Source organism: Aquarana catesbeiana, linkage group LG06 (assembly GCF_042186555.1).
Source record: "Aquarana catesbeiana isolate 2022-GZ linkage group LG06, ASM4218655v1, whole genome shotgun sequence".
Classification (NCBI taxonomy): domain Eukaryota; kingdom Metazoa; phylum Chordata; class Amphibia; order Anura; family Ranidae; genus Aquarana; species Aquarana catesbeiana.
Window position 1 is genome coordinate 282589936 of NC_133329.1, and position 23975 is coordinate 282613910.

General features: G+C 42.3%; 2 protein-coding genes across 2 annotated transcripts in view; one reads left to right on the top strand and one right to left on the bottom strand.

Moving 5' to 3' along the window:
* LOC141146804 (carboxypeptidase O-like) overlaps window positions 1-14055 on the top strand; it is a 140000-nt gene extending 125945 nt beyond the window's left edge. The window contains exon 11 of the mRNA XM_073633412.1: window positions 13739-14055. Within this exon, the coding sequence (XP_073489513.1) occupies window positions 13739-14055 (317 nt within the window). The remainder of the gene's footprint in view (window positions 1-13738) is intronic.
* Window positions 14056-14822: 767 nt separating this feature from the next.
* LOC141146808 (gamma-crystallin-1-like) lies at window positions 14823-22220 on the bottom strand. The gene is made up of 3 exons (XM_073633419.1): window positions 22027-22220; window positions 19395-19637; window positions 14823-15147 (listed from the first exon to the last, which is right to left on the bottom strand). Exons 1-3 carry the CDS (start codon window positions 22033-22035, stop codon window positions 14875-14877), a joined length of 525 nt encoding a protein of 174 aa, XP_073489520.1. The 5' UTR covers window positions 22036-22220; the 3' UTR covers window positions 14823-14874.
* Window positions 22221-23975: the final 1755 nt, after the last annotated feature.

Sequence of the window (23975 nt, forward strand, 5' to 3'; positions counted from 1 at the left end):
GACGTCCTCAGCGACGGTGCCAGCACGCCACGCACTACGTCAACTTGTAGGAGAACATTCATGCCTGTCCCGCCCCCAGCTGGGGAACAGCCAATCAAACCTAGCTGCCAAATCGGAGATCCCAGAGCATATAAGCTCCTAATTAAGTGCCCACACAGTGTTCAGAGTTGCTTTACCAAGTAATATTGTCAGGAAATGTTCCATCCGCTGGTAATATCTGTTATTTGGCATGCAGTACTGAGGTCCACCAGCAGGTGTCTCCTGGCAGTTTGGAACTGTCAGGAGAGCTTTTCCCTGTTAATGTTATGTCATCTTTGGACTGCAGTACTGGCGTCCACCAGCGGATGGATCCTGGCAGTATGGAGCAGGTATTCCCCTCTGCAGACAGGTTTCACCTGACGTTAATTAGCAGAGCTGCAGTATAAATACCCGGCAATTGCACACTCATGTTGCCCTGGTATTGTCCTTGAGCCCTAATCTGCACCCTGCTACCCTGCTACCCTGCTACCCTGCTACCCTGCTACCCTGATTCCTGATCCTGTATCCTGTAGCCTGAACCTGAAGCCTGATTCCTGATTCCTGATTCCTGGAACCTGGAACCTGTTGATCCTGTTTCCTGTCCGTTACCTGAACCCTGAACCCTGGACTCTGGACTCTGAGCCTTGTACCTGACCCGTCCCTCCTGAGATCCATCCATCCTCTCTTATCCTGTTTATCTCCCTTCCCAGCTACTGATTCCGTGTTTATGACCCCGGCCTGGCTTGACTACGATTCTGGTACTTCCTCTTGCTACATATGCTGGTTGGTTTTATATCACTGATTGTTTGGTTGTTCACTTTATATTGGTGGTGTGTTCACATATGCATTTTCCTTAATAAACTTACTTTCACTTATTTATGTCTGGTTCACTCTATCGCAGTCACACAGTTCTGGTCACATCTGGTTTATGACAGAATACCAGGGCCATCCCTGACGAGAAGTGGCTGCACAGGAGAACCATTTTGATTCAGTTGGTTGCAAACATGAATGCCGATGAGGTTATTTATTTTTCTCTGCTGGCATCTGAAAGTGGTGATTATTGCCGCCAGGCTTTGAAAGGATGGTCTAGTGACCAGTTGTTTGCCACTATACGTTTTGCTCACTCCCTGGTCGATCAGGGTTATATATTGTTTGGAGAGGTGCAGCCTTTGATCAAGATATGTACTGAGCTGGCCCTGCCCTGTATTCCAGAGGGCCGTGATGATTTCACTCCTCCTTTTGATATGAATCAGGTTGTATCCCTAGTGTGGCTTTTTGAAGATGATCCAGCCGATTTTTGTGAGCACTATTCAACCTGTTCCCCACAGGTGATTGCGGAGTGCATTGTGTCTGCTCAGTCTTTTGTTAGACAGGGAGATTTAAAAGCACAGTTTGTACAACCTATACTTTCAGCATGGTCTGACATGATGCAAGCAGCTCCAGCCAAACAAACCACCTCTGCCACCAAACACCAGCCTACCCAAATGTATGTTTCCCCATCACCCATGTCAACCGTAGTTGCAGCTCAGTATACGCTGCTGCCAACCAAATACTCATATCCAGTCTCTGCTCCCTGTACCTATCCTGCATTCAACCCACCTGTCTCTTCTCAGCTGCCTACAAACCCACAGGAACTTCCTCCAGCTACTGTTACCTCTTCTCTGCCATATCCCAATCCTCCTTTCTAGTCTGCTGCACCCCTCACCTACAGAGCTTCAGTGGCTAAGTCAAAGAAAAAACGAAAGTTTTTTCCAACCAAGACGATCCTGCCAGTAACCCAACCTGCCTCCGCACCAGCTAACCCAACCCAGCCTGACGTCTCGGTGCCTGCCTTCCAGCCTGACCTTTCGGTGCCTGCCTTCCAGCCTGATGTGTCGGTGCCTGCCTTCCAGCCTGATGTGTCGGTGCCTGCCTTCCAGCCTGATGTCTCCACTTTCCAGTCTGATGTCTTGGTGCCTGCCTTCCAGCCTGATGTACCTGCCTTCCAGCCTGATGTGCCTACCTTCCAGTCAGATGTGTCCGCCTTCCAGCCTGATGTCTCGGTGCCTGCCTTCCAGCCTGATGTCTCGGTGCCTGCCTTCCAGCCTGATGTCTCCACTTTCCAGTCTGATGTCTCGGTGCCTGCCTTCCAGCCTGATGTACCTGCCTTCCAGCCTGACGTGCCTACCTTCCAGTCAGATGTGTCCGCCTTCCAGCCTGATGTCTCGGTGCCTGCCTTCCAGCCTGATGTCTCGGTGCCAGTGTTCCAGCCAGAAGTGCCAGTGCCTGCTCTCCAGCTTGATGAGCCTGCTCTCCAGCTTGATGAGCCCGCTGCCCAGCTTGATGAGCCCGCTGCCCAGCCTGATGAGCCCACTGCCCAGCTTGAAGTGCCCATGCCTGCTGCCCAGCTTGAAGTGCCCATGCCTGCTGCCCAGCTTGGAGTGCCCACTGCCCAGCTTGGAATGCCCACTGCCCAGCTTGGAGTGCCCGCTGCCCAGCCTGATGTGCCACCATCTGCTGCCCAGCCTGATGTGCCACCGTCTGCTGCCCAGCCTGATGTGCCACCGTCTGCTGCAAAGCCTGATGTGCCACCTTCTGCCCAGCCTGATGTGCCACCTTCTGCTGCCCAGCCTTATGTGCCACCTTCTTCTGCCCATCCTGATGTGCCACCTTCTTCTGCCCAGCCTGATGTGCCACCTTCTTCTGCCCAGCCTGATGTGCCACCGTCTGCTGCCCAGCCTAATGTGCCACCGTCTGCTGCCCAGCCTGATGTGCCACCGTCTGCTGCCCAGCCTGAGGTGCTCCTGTCCGCTGCCCAGCCTGAGGTGCTCCTGTCCGCTGCCCAGCCTGAGGTACCAGTGTCTGCTACTCAGCCTGTTGTACCAGTGCCTGTGCCCGCTGTCCAGTTTGAGGTCCCAGTGCCTGCTGCTCAGCCTGATATCCCAGTGTCCATGTTCCAGTCTGACGCTCCAGTGACTACTGCCCAGTCTGATGCACCTGTTGTTCAGCCTGTTGTGCCACCACCTGTTGTTCTGCCTGATGTGCCAGCGCCTGTGTCTGCTGCCCAGTCTGAAGGTCCAGTACCTGCTGCCTGGTCTGATGTCTCGGTACCCGCTGTCCAGTCCGATGAGCCTGCTGCCCAGCTCGAGGACCCAGAGCCTGCTGCCCAGCTCGAGGACCCGGAGCCCGCTGTCTGCCCTGAGGTGCCTGATGCCCAGCCTGAAGTGCCTGTGACCCAGCCTGATGTACCCCCATCTGTTATTCTGTTTGATGCCATAGACTATGGACAATCACAACCAGTTGGAGCGTCCGGAGGCCGCTCCTTTGAGGGGGAGTACTGTCAGGAAATGTTCCATCCGCTGGTAATATCTGTTGTTGGCATGCAGTACTGAGGTCCACCAGCAGGTGTCTCCTGGCAGTTTGGAACTGTCAGGAGAGCTTTTCCTGTTAATGTTATGTCATCTTTGGGCCGCAGTACTGGCGTCCACCAGCGGATGGATCCTGGCAGTATGGAGCAGGTATTCCCCTCTGCAGACAGGTGTCACCTGACGTTAATTAGCAGAGCTGCAGTATAAATACCCGGCAATTGCACACTTATGTTGCCCTGGTATTGTCCTTGAGCCCTAATCTGCATCCTGCTACCCTGCTACCCTGATTACTGATCCTGTATCCTGTAGACTGAACCTGAAGCCTGATTCCTGATTCCTGGAACCTGAAACCTGTTGATCCTGTTTCCTGTCCGTTACCTGAACCCTGAACCCTGGACTCTGGACTCTGAGCCTTGTACCTGACCCGTCCCTCCTGAGATCCATCCATCCTCTCTTGTCCTGTTTATCTCCCTTCCCAGCTACTGATTCCGTGTTTATGACCCCGGCCTGGCTTGACTACGATTCTGGTACTCCCTCTTACTACATATGCTGGTTGGTTTTATATCACTGATTGTTTGGTTGTTCACTTTATATTGGTGGTGTGTTCACATATGCATTTTCCTTAATAAACTTACTTTCACTTATTTATGTCTGGTTGACTCTGTCGCAGTCACACAGTTCTGGTCACATCTGGTTTATGACAAATATACAGTGTGCATTACACATCTTAATGGACGCCATGGTAAGCTCTCCTATGCACTAATACGCAAACCAGTAAATATATTTACTTATGTACAGCGGAGCTGAACCTATGTATGTAAAACATAAAGTGTAGCGCTAATATATAATGTGCCTAGTGCAATGTGCATAAGTTGAAACCAAACAGGGAAGTAATACAACCGACCAACCGCAGCTCAGATGCCCGCAGGTATATAATAGTGTTTTAAAGAAGAAAGCAAAAGAGGACCATAGTGTAATTCCGTAAAAAACTTTGATTTATTAAAAAGGTGAATAACACTCACATGATTGAAGATAAAAGACAGCGCTGATGTATCCCGTCGCGTTTTGTCTGTACAGGACATCACCCCAGATTTTTTACGGAATTACACTATGGTCCTCTTTTGCTTTCTTCTTTAAAACACTATTATATACCTGCAGGCATCTGAGCTCCGGTTGGTCAGTTGTATTACATCCCTGTTTGGTTTCAACTTGGCGATCTTTGGAGGGAATACCTACCGGTGGATATCGGTTCTGAGTCCGTTCTACGGTTTATTAAAGCCCGTTTGACACGCAGGGCATATGCTCTGACGTGTTCAAACTATCTGGTAAGCCTCCCTTTTAACAGGTGGTGGTTTTCTTCACTATTTGATATATGCACCGGGTTCAAGATTTACTTCCAATTTTATTCATATGAAGAATATATTTATGGACACTTATTTAGTCTTTTTTGTTTTTTTTGCAATCTTTATGTGTGATCTATAAGAGACATTCAAACTGAGGATTCACACATAATTATGATTATGTCTAGATATATCTAACGTGATTATTTATATTGGTATATTCAATGTATATAGTCTCTTTGTGGTTTAACTCACTTATGCACATTGCACTAGGCACATTATATATTAGCGCTACACTTTATGTTTTACTTGCTTTGTAATACCATTATTTCCAAAAGTGGTGTGTTAGCTGCTGGTTCTTGGAGCAGCGCAAAATTCATTTGTTTTTTATTCTTGAACCTATGTATGGGGGCTGGTTTAAACCAGCCATATGATAAACTCCCCCTACAGGTAAGAAATAAAAACATTGGGATATGCTATGCCAGGTAAATCCTACCAGATATTACCTGGTAAAACTCAGCAGAGGAGTAGCGACACAAACTGATGTTCCTACTTAATTAGATACCGGCTAATCTAGCAGCATGACAATTATAAAGTACAAAAAGAGACAACAAATATTATAAAAAAGGAGACAAAAAATATATTAAGAACCTGAAGTTACAATACTCAATTCTAGCCTATGACTGCACATGTCCCCCATCCTATCAGGGATATAAATAATAATAGCACCCTTAACACGTGACAAAATAATACATGTCAGAGTATCAGTCACCCAACCTACTACACCTCAGGTCCTGAAGTTGCCCCCCATCCTGGCCAATACCGCCATAGATCTAACTATAAATAATATAGGCTCGTGTGGATAGACAGTAAGCCAGGGGAGCTGAAAAACTGAATAATGATAAACTTGGTCGAGATAGGGCATATAAAAGATAAAATATAGAAGAGGGTGAAAAACAAAAAAAGGCATGGTAGAAAAAAAAAAAAAAAAAAAGCAAACAAAGGCAATGAAGGGAGGATGTAGAAAAAGTAGGGACATAGTATAACATAAGGGACAGCAACTCTCAAACAGGGAGAGGAGACCACCTACAGTGTGCCTTATGTACCCAAATGCTAAAAACGGGATAGGCCTCATAGACCAAATGCCAGATGGTGAGGTATGAGGGATAACTAGAGAACACATCATGGGTTGGCTATAAAAACAATTCAAGTCAAGTCAATTACTATGAGGAGGAAATGAAAAATTTACTCAAGGTGGAACATACCTACAAAAAACTTAGAGGGAACCCAAAACTTATATATGAGAAGAAGCTGAAGGCCTTCGTAAAGAAAGGAAAAGGCATACTTAGTGACAAAGAAGCTGATTACTTGGTATCCAACTCTACCAAAACTCCGGTGATTTATTATACACCGAAAATCCACAAGAGGATAGTCAAGCCTCCCGGGAGACCCATTATCAGTGGGATTAATTCAGTGTTCTCTAGATTAGGTGAATACCTGGATAAATTCCTCAAACCACTGGTCTGCATGGGTAAATCCTACTTACGTGATAGTGCCCAGCTCTTAGAGAAATTGCAAGAAATAAGTGGGGCTCAAAATTATTTACTAGCCACCATTGATGTGAACTCCTTATACACAAGTATCGTACAAAAAGATGGGATACTGGGCGTAGAAAAAGCCCTTCACGAACATACCTCTATGAAACAAGAACAGATTAATTACATACTTGAAGGTCTACAGCTTGCCATGCGAAGTAATTACTTCTGGTATGACCACAAATACTATGTCCAGACAAAAGGAGTGGCTATGGGCGCGCAGTATGCCCCAAGTGTAGCTAATCTCCTCATGAATATATGGGAAGATTAGTAGAGGAGTCTACGCAAAGAAAATTCCTTAATTGAAACTGTACCATAGGTACATTGATGATCTCATTATATTATGGGAAGGTACACCTGAGACTTATGAACAATTTCTGCATGATCTAAATACCAATAGGTATGGCCTTAATGGCCTTACATTCACTGGCAAATGGGATAACCATATGATTGAGTACCTTGACCTTGAAATTCTGAAGAGGGGCGATGGCCTACATACTAAAACCTTTTTCAAGGCAACTGATAGAAATGGGTATATCCCAATAACCAGTTGCCATCACCCTCAATGGAAAGGGAATATCCCCAAAGGCCAGCTTATAAGACTACACAGAAATTGTGTTACAACTGAGGACTTTCTGAAGCAAGCGGATATCCTAATTGAGCGATTCCAGGAAAAAGGATACAAGCTAGATCAACTGCTTAAACTGAAAACCAACATAGCAAGCATGGACCGGAATAATCTTTTCACTAAATCTAAAAAAAGGGAAAATAAAATGGACATGGTGTTTGTTACAGGGTTCAATACCCAATACAGAGACTTTGAGCATATTTTAAAAAAATATTGGCCCATCTTAAAAGAGGACCGTGTCCTTGCAAAGTTACTGCCCAATAAACCTAAGGTTGTGTATAGGAAAGCCCCTACTCTCAGAGACCATCTAGTCCATAACATAATCAACCCACCCAGATCGATTAAAATCTTTCCAGATATGAAAGGCTTCTATAAATGCCAGAGATGCTTACCATGCAGGGTTAGTAAAAAAACAACCCCGGAAAAGGGAAACCTTTAAGTCCAGAACTGACCACAGAGAGTACCGTATAAGGGAGCTTATAACTTGCCAAAGCAATTATGTGACCTACGTCATAGAGTGCCCGTGCCAATTGCAGTATGTGGGTAGAACCACTCGCCCCCTGTTTGTACGTATACGGGAACACATTAAAAACATCAGGAAGGGGTTCCCAAAACACCATTTATCACTCCATTTTGATGCAGTACACAATCGTGATCCCACTGGGATGGGGGACATGTGCAGTCATAGGCTAGAATTGAGTATTGTAACTTCAGGTTCCTAATATATTTTTTGTCTCCTTTTGTATAATATTTGTTGTCTCTTTTTGTGTTTTATAATTGCCATGCTGCTAGATTAGCCCAGTATCTAATTAAGAAGGAACATCAGTTTGTGTTGCCACTCTTCTGCTGAGTTTTACCAGGTAATATCTGGTAGGATTTACCTGGCATAGCATATCCCGATGTTTTTATTTCTTACCTGTAGGGGGAGTTTATTATATGGCTGGTTTAAACCGGCCCCCATACATAGGTTCAGCTCCGCTGTACATAAGTAAATATATTCACTGGTTTGCGTATTAGTGCATAGGAGAGCTTACCATGGCGTCCATTAAGATGTGTAATACACACTGTATATTACTTGGTAAAGTAACTCTGAACACTGTGTGGGCACTTAATTAGGAGCTTATATGCTCTGGGATCTCCGATTTGGCAGCTAGTTTTGATTGGCTGTTCCCCAGCTGGGGGCGGGACAGGCATTGATGCTCTCCTACAAGTTGACGTAGTGTGTGGCGTGCTGGCACCGTCGCTGAGAACGTCTATGACCAAACGTGTACGACAGCGCCACGCACGCTACATCACTTCCGGGTACTCGAGTTGGTGGAACACAGCTGGGGCGCAGCGGACCGCTGCTGTCCCCACCTCGGGTCTACTTTCTAGAGTTTGTTTTGCGGCCTGACCATCGCTGTCTAGGAGTCGGCCGTATACATATATATCATATATATGTCATCTGGAATGTTTTTTTAATGTTTTTTATTGATTTTTAAATAAATGAACGTACTTTTACTACACTATGGGAGTCTATATTTTTTTCTCCCATGAGGGACTTATTAAGGATTACACCTAATCTACCTGAAGTCAGAGGTATGCTTCTGGAACAACTATAACAGACACCGTGGTGGACTGGTCGCAGTGATTATATCCATATGCGCATTGCCCCGCTGGGGTGATTGGATCCGGTGAGTGGGGACCCTTGAGGGGGAGCACAAAAGTCATCTGAAGATACGGCGAGCACTCAAGTCACCATTAGGTTTCTGCCATACACCTGAGCATTACCAGATTTTCACCTTATATGAACTGTCATTTATCCATCTATATGTGAACTCAATTTCCATCACAAAAACTGACCTATATATGCCTTTAAAGTGTGGCCTCACCTTGGCATATTCCTACATCATTTTTCTGACATGATACTCTTGGTTGTGTTTCATTTTATTTTCACTGTGTTATAGTTATTTTCATGGTGTTACTTTGGTAGTTGGATGTAATACTACCAGGCACTCACTATTTGTTACATTGTGCAATTATGTCTCACACTTTTTTGGCTATGTAGTTGCTGGGACCTACATGCCATTTATTCACTTTGTTTGCATATATATATATATATATATATATATATATATATATATATATATATATATATATCACATACACCATAGGTCGTGCTCTGTGGCTACCATGTATAGGGGCTATCCTGCACGGCAGTTCACTCACACTTTTTATAGGGTGTACATGGTTCCTATTGTCTCACCCATATACACTCCACAGACACATCAACACATGAGGTACTGACACCTTATCCCAGGTTGGGGTTTTATGTATTGTGCACTGTTGGGACTCGCACATCTATGGAGAACTCCCCCCCCCCCACATACGTCTATTTGCTCTTAGCCATTAGGTAGCGCCATGCACCCCATCTCTTTGTCTGGTTCTCCTGAAATTAAAGACACCACCGAAAATCAAAGTGAAAAAATGATACAGCGCATTAGTCCAATTTCATTGCAGCAACTCAAAATGGTACTCAGTAGTTTGTATGGCCCCCTAATGCTTGTATGCATGCCTGACAACGTAAGGACATGCTCCTAATGAGACGACGGATGGTGTTCTGGGGTATTTCTCCCAGATCTTGACAAGGGCATCACTGAGCTCCTGAACAGATTGAGGTGCAACCTGGTGGCTTTGGATGGACTGAAACATAATGTCCCAGAGGGTTTCTATTGGATTTAGGTCAGGCAAGCACGGGGGTCATTCAATGGTATCAATTCCTTCATCCTCCAGGAACTGGCTGCATACTCTAACCACATATGGCCAGGCATTGTCATGCACCAGGAGAAACCCAGGATCCACTGCACCAGCGTAGGGTCTGACAATGGGTCCAAGGATTTCATCCCAATACCTAATGGCAGAGTGCCATTGTCCAGCCTGTAGAGGTCTGTGAGTCCCTCCATGAATATGCCTCCCCAGACCATCACTGACCCACCACCAAACCAGTCAGGCTGAGTGATGTTACAGGCAGCATAACAATTTCCACTGCTTCTCCAGACCCTTTCACGTCTGTCACATGTGCTCAGGGTGAACCCACTATCGTCTGTGAAAAGCACAGGGCGCCAGTGGTGGACCTGCCAATTCTGGTGTTTAATGGCAAATGCCAATCGAGCTCCACGGTGCCGGGCAATGAGCACAGGGCGCACTAGAGGTTGTCAGGCCCTCGGGCCACCCTCATGAGGTCCATTTCTGATTTTTCGGTCAAAGACTTTCACACCAGTGGCCTGCTGGTGGTCATTTTGTAGGGCTCTGGCAGTGCTCATCCTGTTCGTCCTTGCACAAAGGAGCAGATATCAGTCCTGCTGATGGGTTAAGGACCTTCTACGGCCCTGTCCAGCTCTCCTTGAGTAACTGCCTGTCTCCTGGAATCTCCTCTATGCTGTTTAGACTGTGCTGGGAGACAAGGCTAACCTTCTGGCAATGACACGTATAGATGTGCCATCCTGGAGGAGTTGGACTACAACCTCTATCCAGGTATTCAGGTCCAGGTATCGCCTCATGCTACCAGTAGTGACACTGACCCTAGCCAAAGGCAAAACTAGTGGAAAACAGTCAGAAAAAGATGAGTAGGGAAAAAATTGTCAGTGGCCTCCACCTATAAAACCATTCCTGTTTTGGGGGTCGTCTCATTGCAGCTAGTGCACCTGTTGTTAATTTCATTAACACCAAAGCAGCTAAAACTGAATAACAACCCCCTCTGCTACTTAACTGACCAGATCAATATCCCAGGAGTTTAATTGACTTGATGCTTTACTTTGATTAAAAAGTGTTCCTTTAACTTTTTTGAGCTATATATATATACAGTGGGGACGGAAAGTATTCAGACCCCCTTAAATTTTTCACTCTTTGTTATATTGCAGCCATTTGCTAAAATCATTTAAGTTCATTTTTTTCCTCAATAATGTACACACAGCACCCCATATTGACAGAAAAACACAGAATTGTTGACATTTTTGCAGATTTATTAAAAAAGAAAAACTGAAATATCACATGGTCCTAAGTATTCAGACCCTTTGCTCAGTATTTAGTAGAAGCACCCTTTTGATCTTATACAGCCATGAGCCTTTTTGGGAAGGATGCAACAAGTTTTTCACACCTGTATTTGGGGATCCTCTGCCATTCCTCCTTGCAGATCCTCTCCAGTTCTGTCAGGTTGAATGGTAAACGTTGGTGGACAGCCATTTTTAGGTCTCTCCAGAGATACTCAATTCATTTAAGTCAGGGCTCTGGCTGGGCCATTCAAGAACAATCATGGAGTTGTTGTGAAGCCACTCCTTCGTTATTTTAGCTGTGTGCTTAGGGTCATTGTCTTGTTGGAAGGTAAACCTTCAGCCCAGTCTGAGGTCCTGAGCACTCTGGAGAAGGTATTCGTCCAGGATATCCCTGTACTTGGCCGCATTCATCTTTCCCTCGATTGCAACCAGTTGTCCTGTCCCTGCAGATGAAAAACAACCCCACAGCATGACGCTGCCACCACCATTCTTCACTGTTGGGACTGTATTGGACTGGCGATGAGCAGTGCCTGGTTTTCTTCACACATACCGCTTAGAATTAAGGCCAAAAAGTCTATCTTGGTCTCATCAGACCAGAGAATCTTTTTTCTCACCATTTTGGAGTCCTTCAGGTGTTTTTTAGCAAACTCCATGCGGGCTTACTAGTGTCTTGCACTGAGGAGAGGCTTCCATTGGGCCACTCTGCCAGAAAGCCCCGACTGGTGGAGGGCTGCAGTGATGGTTGACCTTCTATAACTTTCTCCCATCTCCCGACTGCATCTCTGGAGCTCAGCCACAGTTACATAGTTACATATAGTTACATAGTAAGTCAGGTTGAAAAAAGACACAAGTCCATCCAGTTCAACCTTAAAAACAATAAATAAAATAAAAAATATCGTACAATCCAATATACCCAATTGTATACCCTCAGTTGATCCAGAGGAAGGCAAAAAACCCCAGCAGAGCATGCTCCAATTTGCTACAGCAGGGGAAAAAATTCCTTCCTGATCCCCCAAGAGGCAATCAGATTTTCCCTGGATCAACTTTACCTATAAATGTTAGTACCCAGTTATATTATGTACATTTAGGAAAGTATCCAGGCCTTTCTTAAAGCAATCTACTGAGCTGGCCAGAACCACCTCTGTCGGGAGTCTATTCCACATTTTCACAGCTCTTACTGTGAAGAAACCTTTGCGTATTTGGAGATGAAATCTCTTTTCCTCTAGATGTAAAGAGTGCCCCCGTGTCCTCTGGGTTGACCGTAAAGAGAATAACTCAACACCAAGATCATTATATGGACCCGTTATATATTTGAACATGTTGATCATATCCCCCCTTATTCTCCTCTTCTCAAGAGTGAATAAATTCAGTTCCTCTAATCTTTCCTCATAGCTGAGCTCCTCCATGCCTCTTATCAGTTTGGTTGCCCTTCTCTGCACTTTCTCCAGTTCCCCGATATCCTTTTTGAGAACTGGTGCCCAAAACTGAACTGCATATTCCAGATAAGGTCTTACTAATGATTTGTAGAGGGGCAAAATTATCTCTCTCTCTCTAGAGTCCATACCTCTCTTAATACAAGAAAGGACTTTGCTCGCTTTGGAAACCGCAGCTTGGCATTGCATGCTATTATTGAGCTTATGATCTTTGGGTTCTTCTTTACCTCTCTCACCAAGGCTCTTTTCCCCCGATAGCTTAGTTTGGCCAGACGGCCAGCTCTAGGAAGGGTTCTGGTCCTCCCAAACGTCTTCCATTTAAGGATTATGGAGGCCATTGTGCTCTTAGGAACCTTAAGTGCAGCAGAAATGTATTTGTAACCTTGGCCAGATCTGTGCCTTGCCACAATTCTGTCTCTGAGCTCTTCAGGCAGTTCCTTTGACCTCATGATTCTCATTTGCTCTGACATGTACTGTGAGCTGTAAGGTCTTATATAGACAGGTGTGTGGCTTTCCTAAACAAGTCCAATCAGTATAATCAAACACAGCTGGACTCAAATGAAGGTGTAGAACCATCTCAAGGATGATCAGAAGACATGGACAGCACCTGAGTTAAATAAATGAGTGTCACAGCAAAGGGTCTGAATACTTAGGACCATGTGATATTTCAGTTTTTCTTTTTTAATAAATCTGCAAAAATGTCAACAATTCTGTGTTTTTCTGTCAATATGGGGTGTTGTGTGTACATTAATGAGGAAAAAAATCAACTTAAATGATTTTAACAAATGGCTGCAATATAACAAAGAGTGAAAAATTTAAGGGGGTCTGAATACTTTCCGTCCCCACTGTATATATATATATATATATATATATATATATACTGTATATAGTAGATCCATCTCTGCAATACAAGGACATGTATCCATGTTTTAATTGTTAATGGCACCTCCCCCCCCCCCAAATGTGGAAGCAAGCATGCACATTGTCATGTGAAAAAACACGCCACAAATGCAGCAAAATGCACAGTAGAAAATGTGCAAATCACAACGTGCCAAAATGTCCCATCAGCATGGAGACATGGATGGATGAGTGAGTTGGCTTTGAATATTAAAAATGAATTAAATAGCTTTTTCAGTTTGTGGTGCTCAGATACAGCAAATTTCCCCTTTAAACTGTACCTAGCAAAAAAAAAAAAAAAAAAAAAGGAAAGGTTTGGTTGGACTTTTAGTTAGTGTGTTTTTGTGTTTTTTTATAAACGACAAAAAATCAAACCAAGCAAAAGATTAAACTAGCATATCTGAACAGAACACTACTTTATCCTAATATTGATTCAATATGTGTTTAAGATTACACTTCTGGAACTTCAGCAGACTGGGCAGCAAATATTGGCATCAAATTTTCTTACACCTATGAACTAAGAGACGAAGGCGACTATGGATTCGAGCTACCAGCTGATCAAATTCAGCCTACTTGTGAAGAAACATTCGCTTCTATGCTCTCAATGTTTGAATATATAGATAAGCAATACTTAGGACCTCTTGATGAAGATGATGGTAATGCTGATGATGATGGTGATGGTAATGGGGCAGTGGCAATAACTTCCCTTTGGATTAATATGCTTATCTCATTTGCTGTCTGCATATACTGTGCTCTGATAAATTAAGAATGGTATTCATGCTTATGGAAAGCACTTTGCAACATTCTATAGTACTAATCGAATTGCAAAATTAGGCATATTACCTTTAACTTTTTTCATTTAGATAATATCATTTTATTCTAGCGTTTAAAATTTAAAGTTAAACTCTGAAAAAAAAGTCCTCTCTTGTAATGGGGCTGTTTGTGTGCCCACACTCCAGAAGTTAACTGCAGTTTTACTTACCCGATGCTCCACTCCCACAAGATCCTCTGCACACCAGCTGTCTGAGGTCCTCTGATGTCATCAAAACATATTTAGGGACCATAGCCCTGCACTGGATGTGAAGACGCTGAGGGACAGTCTACTGCCGGAGCAGAGGGGTGCGCCGTTTGCTGGGGAAGTGGAGAATCAGGTTAGTAAAATTGCTCTCTTCAATGGTCCTATGTCCCTTGCTGGCACTGGCATCTTCTATCCAGCTTCTTCCGGGTGTCAGGCTGTAACCATCTTCATTAGCTGATGCAGGATGATGTCACTCAGTGTACACTCCAAAGAAGGTAGGTTTTATTGCAGCAGAGACATTGCACATCTCTGTGCAATGAAGAGCCTGCCTGCTTGCAGTTTTTAAAAGCGAGTCTCTAACATCCCCTATATTATGCAAGCAGTAAATGCTTGCAATGTGGAGGCAGCCCCACTGCAAGAGAGAACTTTTGATTTTCCCAGTTCACCTTAAAAGCTTAGCTATTCATTTACAAATTTATGATGCACTAAATAGCATACAAATACATCCATTTTTAAGGAGTAAAATATTTTATTAGCAGCATTTAAAATTGTGCATTGTTTATTAATTTAGTGTAAGTCTACGGCTCTTCGGAAAGAACCAACCCTGCTGTTAACACCCCCCCAGTCGCTGTATCTCCTGTACTCTCCAGGTCTCAGGTAGTACTGACGTCCTCTATAGTTGGGCTCCTCATAGAAGATCCAGTGTCCGTCAAGAACATTGCAGGAGTGGATGTCATGATAGCGGAATTTTTCAAATACTTGTGGGCAATCTTCAGTAAACTCCATCATCTGACCTTTGAAGTCTTCTCTCTCATATATCCTAATCTTGCATGAAGTTTGCTGAAAGAGACATATAGATGTTAAACAGGTTTCAGAAAGAAAAAGCTTTGCGCAAAGAGAGTCACTGTACAGAACCCAGCTATTCAGCTATATGGAAAGCTGCACCATCACTAATGGCTGGTTCACATCTGTGAATGGCATTTTAGATGCATTTTAGGTGTGTTTTAGGTGCACTAGAATTGAACACTATATACAGTAACATGCAGTTTTATGAAAGTGCATCAAAAATACAGCAAGCAGCATATTTTTTAACACGTCACACCCAAAACGCACATAAAGCATACAGGTATGAATGAAGAACAATACGCAACTTTCTGTGAGAAAAAATATACCAAATAATTCTGCGCTGCCCTGGGGGAGGAAAATAAGCAGCTAACACAGCCAGTATGATGTATGCAAATAGAAAGGAAACAAAAATAAGTGTAGCGCTAACATAAACGACCATAAATGTCTAACATGAAGATATAGTCCAAGGACTGATAGACCTCTAGGTACAAATTAGACAAAAGTCCAAAGGCTATTAAGGCTACCCACTAGGACCCCACTGCGCCATATGTTTCAGCGCTGATTTTAAAAAGATTTACATGTGAGTGTATTTCCTGGTTTTTAATAAATTTGTTACCTTATTTATGGATTTACACTATGTGGCCTTTCCTTTTCTCCTTTTCATCTATTGTTACTGACACCTGTCTTCTGACATCATCTTGAGAGACACACCGGTCCACAGTTCATCTTAGGACCTCCATCCTTCCAACCTTTCCGGATCTCCCACAGCTGCCTACCACCTAAGCCTGTTTTGACCCAACTAGGCGTATGTCTCTTTGGGTCCAATTGATCTGTAAGCCTCCTTATTGTCGGTGGTGGTGTTTTCTTCACTTCAGATGTTATGCACCCATTGATATGTTCCACATATGAAGTTACGAATTTCTATGGACTATCATTTATTAGGAACCACTCAAATATGGAGGACTTTTGTCTAATTTGTGCCTAGAGGTTTATTAGCCTTTGGACTTTTGTCTAATTTGTACCTAGAGGTCTACCAGTCCTTGGACTATATCTTCATGTTAGACATTTATGGTCGTTTATGTTAGCGCTACACTTATTTTTGTTTCCACGCAACTTTCTGTGTCTGGTTGTTATACAGTGTTTTGTATTTTCTAAATGCAACATATCATGACAGTAAGCAAGTGTTAGAATTTCAGTATTGTGTTCTGATAAAATAAAGATAACCCTAAAGTTGAACCTCAAGCAGATACAATAATCACCGTTTACTGTAAGTCAGATATGTAGTTCTTAAAAAATCATTGCACATATTTCAAATACAGCTGGTATAAGTATCTAACTTTGCCTTTACTGTATATCAGCCTACTGGAATCCCCTGCCTAACAGAGCTCAGGAGAGAGGAAGGACAAGCAGTTTTGGCCAAATAGTCTCTGTTGCATTGTATGTGTTGTCAGTCTAACACAGGTGACATGCTTACAGCGAGGCGGAGCACATATTTTACTTAATCAGTGTGCTGCTGGTCATCATCGTCCAATCAGGAAGCTGGAACAAGAGTGATGATATAGCTGTATACCTTACATTGGTCATGCTTATTTCCTGGCTGTATCTGGTCCCAGTATTTCTGAGTGACAAACCTAGAACAAGCATGCAGCTAAATAACTTTGAGAAAAGTCTTAATGCATAAAACAAAGTGGTGTCACCCTTTTGAATGTGGCAGGGGTATGTGAATTAGAAAATTATCTTAAGAAAATCACAAATATTCTGCCAGGTGAAATTATTCACATAAATGTATTTCAATTTCGCATTTGTTTGTCCTGAGTTTAGCTTTAAAGAAAACGTATAAATTTAAAATAATAATGATTGTTTTAAAATAAGGATTTTGATAAATAAACTAAAATACATCAGTCTTTTGGTGTCCACCATGAATTTGTCCCTGTGGGTAAAATGCATTAACATAAAAAAATGAGTGATCTGACAGTGCAAATCTTGCTGCACTTATAAGGTGCATTTACTAAAGGAGTAGAGAGTGTTCTCTTAGCAAAGTGAGGGTACATGCCGCTGAATGTTTTATATGCTGTTTTTAATCCTGTACTTTACTAGAAACCGTACCAAGGATGCAGTAAGATTTTTTTAAGGTATCACACCCAAAAACCACTAAATACATAGACACAATGGAAAATAAGGGGAAATCTCCCAAAAGACAGGGGGATTCCCACCCCTGACACCAGAACAACTTTAATTATTCAAAGACGTTCCAACTCTTACCCTCCCTAAACTACGGTATATAAGAAAAGCTTCTTTTACTGCAGTTTCATGTTAAGCAGTTGATAACTCCTTGTCTGTGTCATGGTTGTTATTCAGCATCACAATTTAGTAACTTACTGACATGGATAATGTATGCAGTTTTGGCTGACAGAATATATATCAGTGTAAAACATTCAATAATATCATGAAAAAAGAACTGGGTATTCTAAAGGAATACGTCAGTAAAATGCATTCACTCATCCAACAAAGAGCATCTAGAACCTTTCAATCTAAAACCTGCAAATGTTACAAGAATGCCTATGCTATATATATATATATATATATATATATATATATATATATATATATATATATATATATATATATACACACATTGTAATAAATACATTACCCTATTAGAGAGACAGTGCAAACATTTTAATACATACATCATCCCTATTAGAGAGGTCAATATTTCTCTGATGGGCCCAATAACTATACATAGGGTCCTCTGATTACCCCAAAGTGATCAAGCACCACCAATGATGCCTCTGCTGCTAGTACATATGGCTCTGAACCCACTTCCCATAAAGGGATTTTATGTTCTAATAAGAGAGGCATTAGATATCTGAACAACCGTCTGTACCCATTCTCATACCCATTGCCCATAATACTTGGACAATGACAGTCAAACTGACAATGTTATATCTTGAGCACTTCCAGGTTGATGCTGTAGGAACTGTCTTGGTGTAGACAGTTTGGTAGGTTATTGGATCACATACAAGGAAAAATTGGAAACATTTGGCCTAAGGCTGGGAGGCATACACAAACAATAAGTCTCTTTTAATGGCAGGGACAAATTTCTGTGGGCTAAAGAGTGTTTACCACACATAATGTGCTGCAGTACCATAATGATTTGTGGCCATAGTGAAAGGTGGGTGTTCATGACTTACTGAATAACACCTTTTTACATACGGTGTATTTTCTAAAAAGTGAATTACAAGGCATCATTTGTAAATAAGAAATAATAATTTAGTTACCTAAACAGCACTGTCACACTGTTGATTTTCCTGTATTTTAAAATGTTAAAACTAAAGTCTCATTGGTATTTTGGTTATGGGAGGAATCATTCAAAAGCTTCTAACATACACTATATTGCCAAAAGTATTGTGACACCTGCCTTTACACGCACCTTAACTTAAATGGCATCCCAGTCTTAGCCCGCAGGGCTCAATATTGAAAGGTGGGTGTTCATGACTTACTGAATAACACCTTTTTACATACGGTGTATTTTCTAAAAAGTGGATTACAAGGCATTATAGCTGCCCACCCTTAGCAGCTATAACAGCTTCATCTCTTCTGGAAAGGCTGTCCACAAGGTTTAGAAGTTTGTCTATGGGAATGTTTGACCTCGCATTTGTGAGGTCAGGCACTGATGTTGGACGAGAAGACCTAGCTCACAGTCTCTGCTCTAATTCATCCCAAAGGTGTAGGGTTGAGATCAGGACTTGACTGGCCTGCACTGCACTGACCTCATCCCAATAGAACACCTTTGGGATGAATAAGAGCGGCAACTGCGAGCCAGGCCTTCTCGTCCAACATAAGTGCTTGACCTCACAAATGCGCTTCTGGAAGAATGGTCAAACATTCCCTTAGACACACTCCTAAACTGTGTGGACAGCCTTCCCAGAAGAGTTGAAGCAGTTATAGCTGCAAAGATTGGGCCAACTCAATATTGAACCCTACAGACCAAGACTGGGATGCCATTAAAGTTCATGTGCGTGGGTGTCCCAATACTTTTGGAAATATAGTGTATATTGACTCAAGTAGCAGATCACCCTGCTGTAATTCTCATCAACTGAAATATTTGTATTGGTTTAAAAACAGAACTTTTATTGTGATGCCTATTTAATCCCCCCGTGTCATAAAAATTGCACATGATATTAAAGCAGACAGCATGTGGAAAAAACTAATTAGGGCATATTTCCTAAAATATTTACCTGAGGGATAATCCTACAGGATCTGATAGAGTCCCCGAAGCCCAAGCATTTTTCAAAATCAGGATATTCCCCTCTTTTTAAGAAAAACTGGCATCCCCTGTAGTTTGGAAACTCGTAGACCATCCAGTTTCCATGTTCAACCCGGATTGATCCACAGCGGTTAAAGAAGGAAAGCAAGTCAGAGCTATCAGAGCTACACTCATAAGAGCGACCCTGAAAGTTACTGTCCTCGTAGAAGATGATCTGGCCAGGGATTAAAGGGACAAGAAAAAAACAAACTATCAAGAATTTATATAAAGTAGTACCTATAAACTAAAATGCAATAAAAATTTGAAATTGTTATCAAGAACACAAGACATAAGGGAAAATTTCAAATTTTCTCATTTTACTGCATAGACAACAATAAAATAACCTCTCAGAGGTTCTAACCCCTCCCCAGGTTTCTTGCAATGTGTGTCCCACTATAGATCTTTTCTGCCCTCTTCTTTATGTACCCTTGTCTCTTTTTCTGATGACTGGTTCAAACCTTTCCCCCCTCTCTCTTTATTAAAGCCCCATTCTCGACAGAAGAAGAAATGTACTCTTGCAGTGGAGCTGCTCCCACTGCAAGGGTTAAATGCCTGTTAAATCTATGGATAAAGGAATTAGCTGGTATGCTGGCCATACATGGTTAGAAAATCGCTTGAAAAAGTGTTCGAAACGCTTGATTGCTCGACTCCCGAAACGTTAGTGGGCTAATTTTGATTATCAAAAATGCAAAGTTTTAGCCCAAAAAAAACAAACCAACATGTCGGATTTTTTTGTGCTGAAACAAACAATTTTCGAAACATTAGCGGTAGAATCGATCAAAAAACGTTCAAACAAATCTACAGCACATGCGTGTGTTAAAATGTAACCCGGGATCATGTAATCGATCGACGGAAAATGTACTATACAATAATATGTTGATAATTGGGTGACATCTATTGATACAATGATGGCGTTATCGCATGCACGTTTGACAGATCTTTCTAACCGTGTATGGCCAGCTTAATACTTACCTTATCTTTAGACTTCCACTACTTTGTGTGACCGGTCCTCCCTAGCCACTTCTCAACAACTCTCTGTCCATCAGTCACACTCTGAAGCTCTGCATTATATGTAAGGACAACGAGGGCCCAACCATAACCCTGAGCACTGGAGAGAAGAGGAGAGCATTAGCTGCTAAGGGAACAAGGACTAGGTACTACAGCTTATTCTTCTGCCCCAAGACTTGGGGTGGGAATGTGGGAATGGTTGGGAATGTTAGAACCCCTGCTGTGTTTTTACTGCTATCTGGGTAAGGCTAGAATTTCTGTCAGATTTGTACTTCTGTCTGTGCCTCTCTTGCAAATTATCTCATACTTCCAATCTGGCAAAACCGTTGCTGCAGGACAGGAAGTGAGGGTAAATCGCTCTTATTGAGCCTAAATGGTAGTAAAATTCTAAACTTTCCCGACTCTTTTTTGCATTTGATTGAGTATGATCTGCATTCTTGTCAAATGTCTAAATTAACAATCTGTATGTGTGGCAAAAGCTACAATTTCCTACAAACCACCACGAGGATCTCTAACAGCAGATAAAATTCACATTAGGCCTCATGCACACTGCACTACAGTTGCTGTTTTTGGCCTCAGGCGTTTTTTTTTCCTGCATGCCGCTCCAGGTGAGTGATGGAACCAGGTAGGCTAGGGAATGGACTCCTCCCAGGGGTGCTAGCCTCAGCTCGCCAGCCTTGCAATTGGGATAAAAGGAATGGATGGCTGCACACCGAGGTAGTGATGAATCTCTTTATTGTAAAATCTGTAACATGAATAACACCACAGGACAGGCAAACAGGTACAGGTAGACGCGCAAACGCATCTACCTGTACCTGTTTACCTGTCCTGTGGTGTTATTCATGTTACAGATTTTACAATAAAGAGATTCATCACTACCTCGGTGTGCAGCCATCCATTCCTTTTATCTCCTCATGCACACATAGGCTTTTAGCTTTATTTTTTGGCAGGGGTGTTTTCTGGCTGGAAAAAACCCAGAACTAGTGGGTTTGAAGAGGAGTTTTTCAGCTGTAAAAACGCTCTAATGTTGTTGTACACAAGCATACTAACATATTACTGGGAGGTTTTATATTAATTTTTATTATATATAGAAGTATTATTGGGCCACAATGTATGTGAGATTTTTACGGATTAAATTAAAATATTTACAATATGCTATATATATTTCATGTACACCGATAATAGGTATAAGAACAGGTCAGTAATGATCTCTTCCAATAGAACTACTGGTAATTAAAACAAAACTAATGGAAGTCTGATAATAAATCTGATAGAACTAATTAAAACAAAACTAATAGAATTCTGATAATAAATCTGATAGAACTAATTAAAACAAAACTATGCTCCCCTTTGCAACTAATCAAATCTGTGGTTAAAATCAAACTAGTTGTCTTCGCTTTAAATTTCTTTTGGTGTGGTGTATATAAATGCTCAGTATTTTGCATATATGCTGCAATAATTATTTCCTTTATTAGATGTAAAAAGAAACATGGAAAGATGTGTAAAAGTATACATATTATAAAAGAATATATATTATACTGTATAATAAATCTTACCTTTCCCATTTTGGCTTGTTTACTGGTCTGCTAATCACAGTTTTTCTCTGGCAGTTGTCTCTTATATACTCTCTGCACAACTATAGGCTTTAAAAAGTGCACAAAAAGCAATTGAGGCCGTTTCTGTCAGTAGAGGTGAGCCAGCTCTGTCTGTGTTGTATAGGGTGATATGTATCCATTGTTGGAGGGATTTTCATCTCATTGTTCATTAAGAAACATAATCATGAGATAAATCCATCAATAAGATAGCAGTACAGCAAGGAACTAGCAATGCATGCAATGGATAATGAAATCATACAATATTTACTCACGAGATATAATACCCTAAACTAAAAATGTATAACTTCTGCAACAAGCAAATATGTAACTATAATTTAGATACGATCTATGTTATATGTGCAGTGCACATCATGTTTGTATATTGTATCTACTGTGTATCACAGGTCAGGCAAGTTTGTTGTTGTTTTTTTTTTAATATACATGCATGGTTTGCATTTCCCTGATTTAAAAAAATTTATTTTGATAAGCTGATTAACCTTCATCTTTTTGGGTTCACCTATTGTAACCCCAACTAAAACGCTAATATTACTGACTTTTCTAAAAATTGTTCTTTTTGTTGGATGTAGCAGTGAAATGTAATCCACCTCAACCCTAGGTTCACACCTATGCATTTTTTTTTGCAGTATGCAGAAACTCCCTACATGGTTTCTTATGGTACATGTTCACAGATATGCATTTTTCAGCCGGTGCATTTTTGGAAAGGGTCAGGGACCTTTTTTCCCGCAGCAGATTGCGTTTTGTGTGTAATAGACTTCAATGGATACGCACCAAAAGTGCAAGTGTTGCTTTTTTAGATGCGTTTTTATATGCGATTTGCGTTGTTTTTTTCTCCATGATTAACTGTGTATAGCTGGTTGTTAAGGAGCAGGCCGAATGTAAATTTTAAAAAAAAATTGCCGGTAATAAAAAAATCGGCAAAAAAATAGCATGGGGTCCCCCAGATCCCGGCCCCCCTTGTGAACGAGTATGGGGTGTACAAGTGTACAAAGTGAGTAAAGACAGCACAAGTTTTTGATGAGTCCTTTATTAACAAATAAAAAATAAATGTCCCCCGATGTAGATTCATCGTCAATCATGACACCCGCCGCCACCGCCGACTCAAAAAGAAAAAAGCTTTGCTCTGCTGAAGGCTCCCACCGTTTGTCTGCTCTGCTATCTGACAGTTCTTAAATAGCTAAGGGGTGGGGCCACCTGGCAATGTCACCTGGTGGCATCGCCCCTGTGACGTCATCAGTCGCTGTATGCTAGGCTGCCAATATCACAAGGTGCCCAGCTATTTAAGAACTTTTGGCGGAGCAGGCAGACGACGGGAGACTTCAAGCTGAGTTATTCTTTTTTCAGGTCGGAGGTGGTGACGGGTGATGTTATTGATCAATGTAGTGTCTTTTTCTTTTTTCACTTTTTTGGTGAATGGGTAGGGGTACTATGTTGAGGGCATGTGGCCTAGTATAGTTGAGGAGAGGGGGTGCTCGCTTGTCCCCTCCCTTTCCTGACCTGCCGGGCTGCATGCTCAGATAAGGGTCAGCTATGGATTTTGGAGGGGACCCCACACCATTTTTTTACATTTTGGTGTGGGGTTGCCCTCGGACTCCATACCAGACCCTAAGTTGCGGGGGACCCCATGCTATTTTTTGCTGATTTTTTTATTGCCAGCAATTTTTTTTTTACATTCAGCTATCAGCGGGGAACCCCACTGCCAGCTGATGACTTATCGGTTGTCAGTTTCCCGGCCTGCTCCTTAACAACAAGCTATTCAGTGTGCTAAAGAGAAAGAAAAATGCCAAACGCATGAAAACTGCATGCAAAAACACATCACACACGGAAAAACGCATCAACCGCGGCCACATAGATGTGAACCTGGGGTGAAAGGAGCAGCAACCACAGAACCT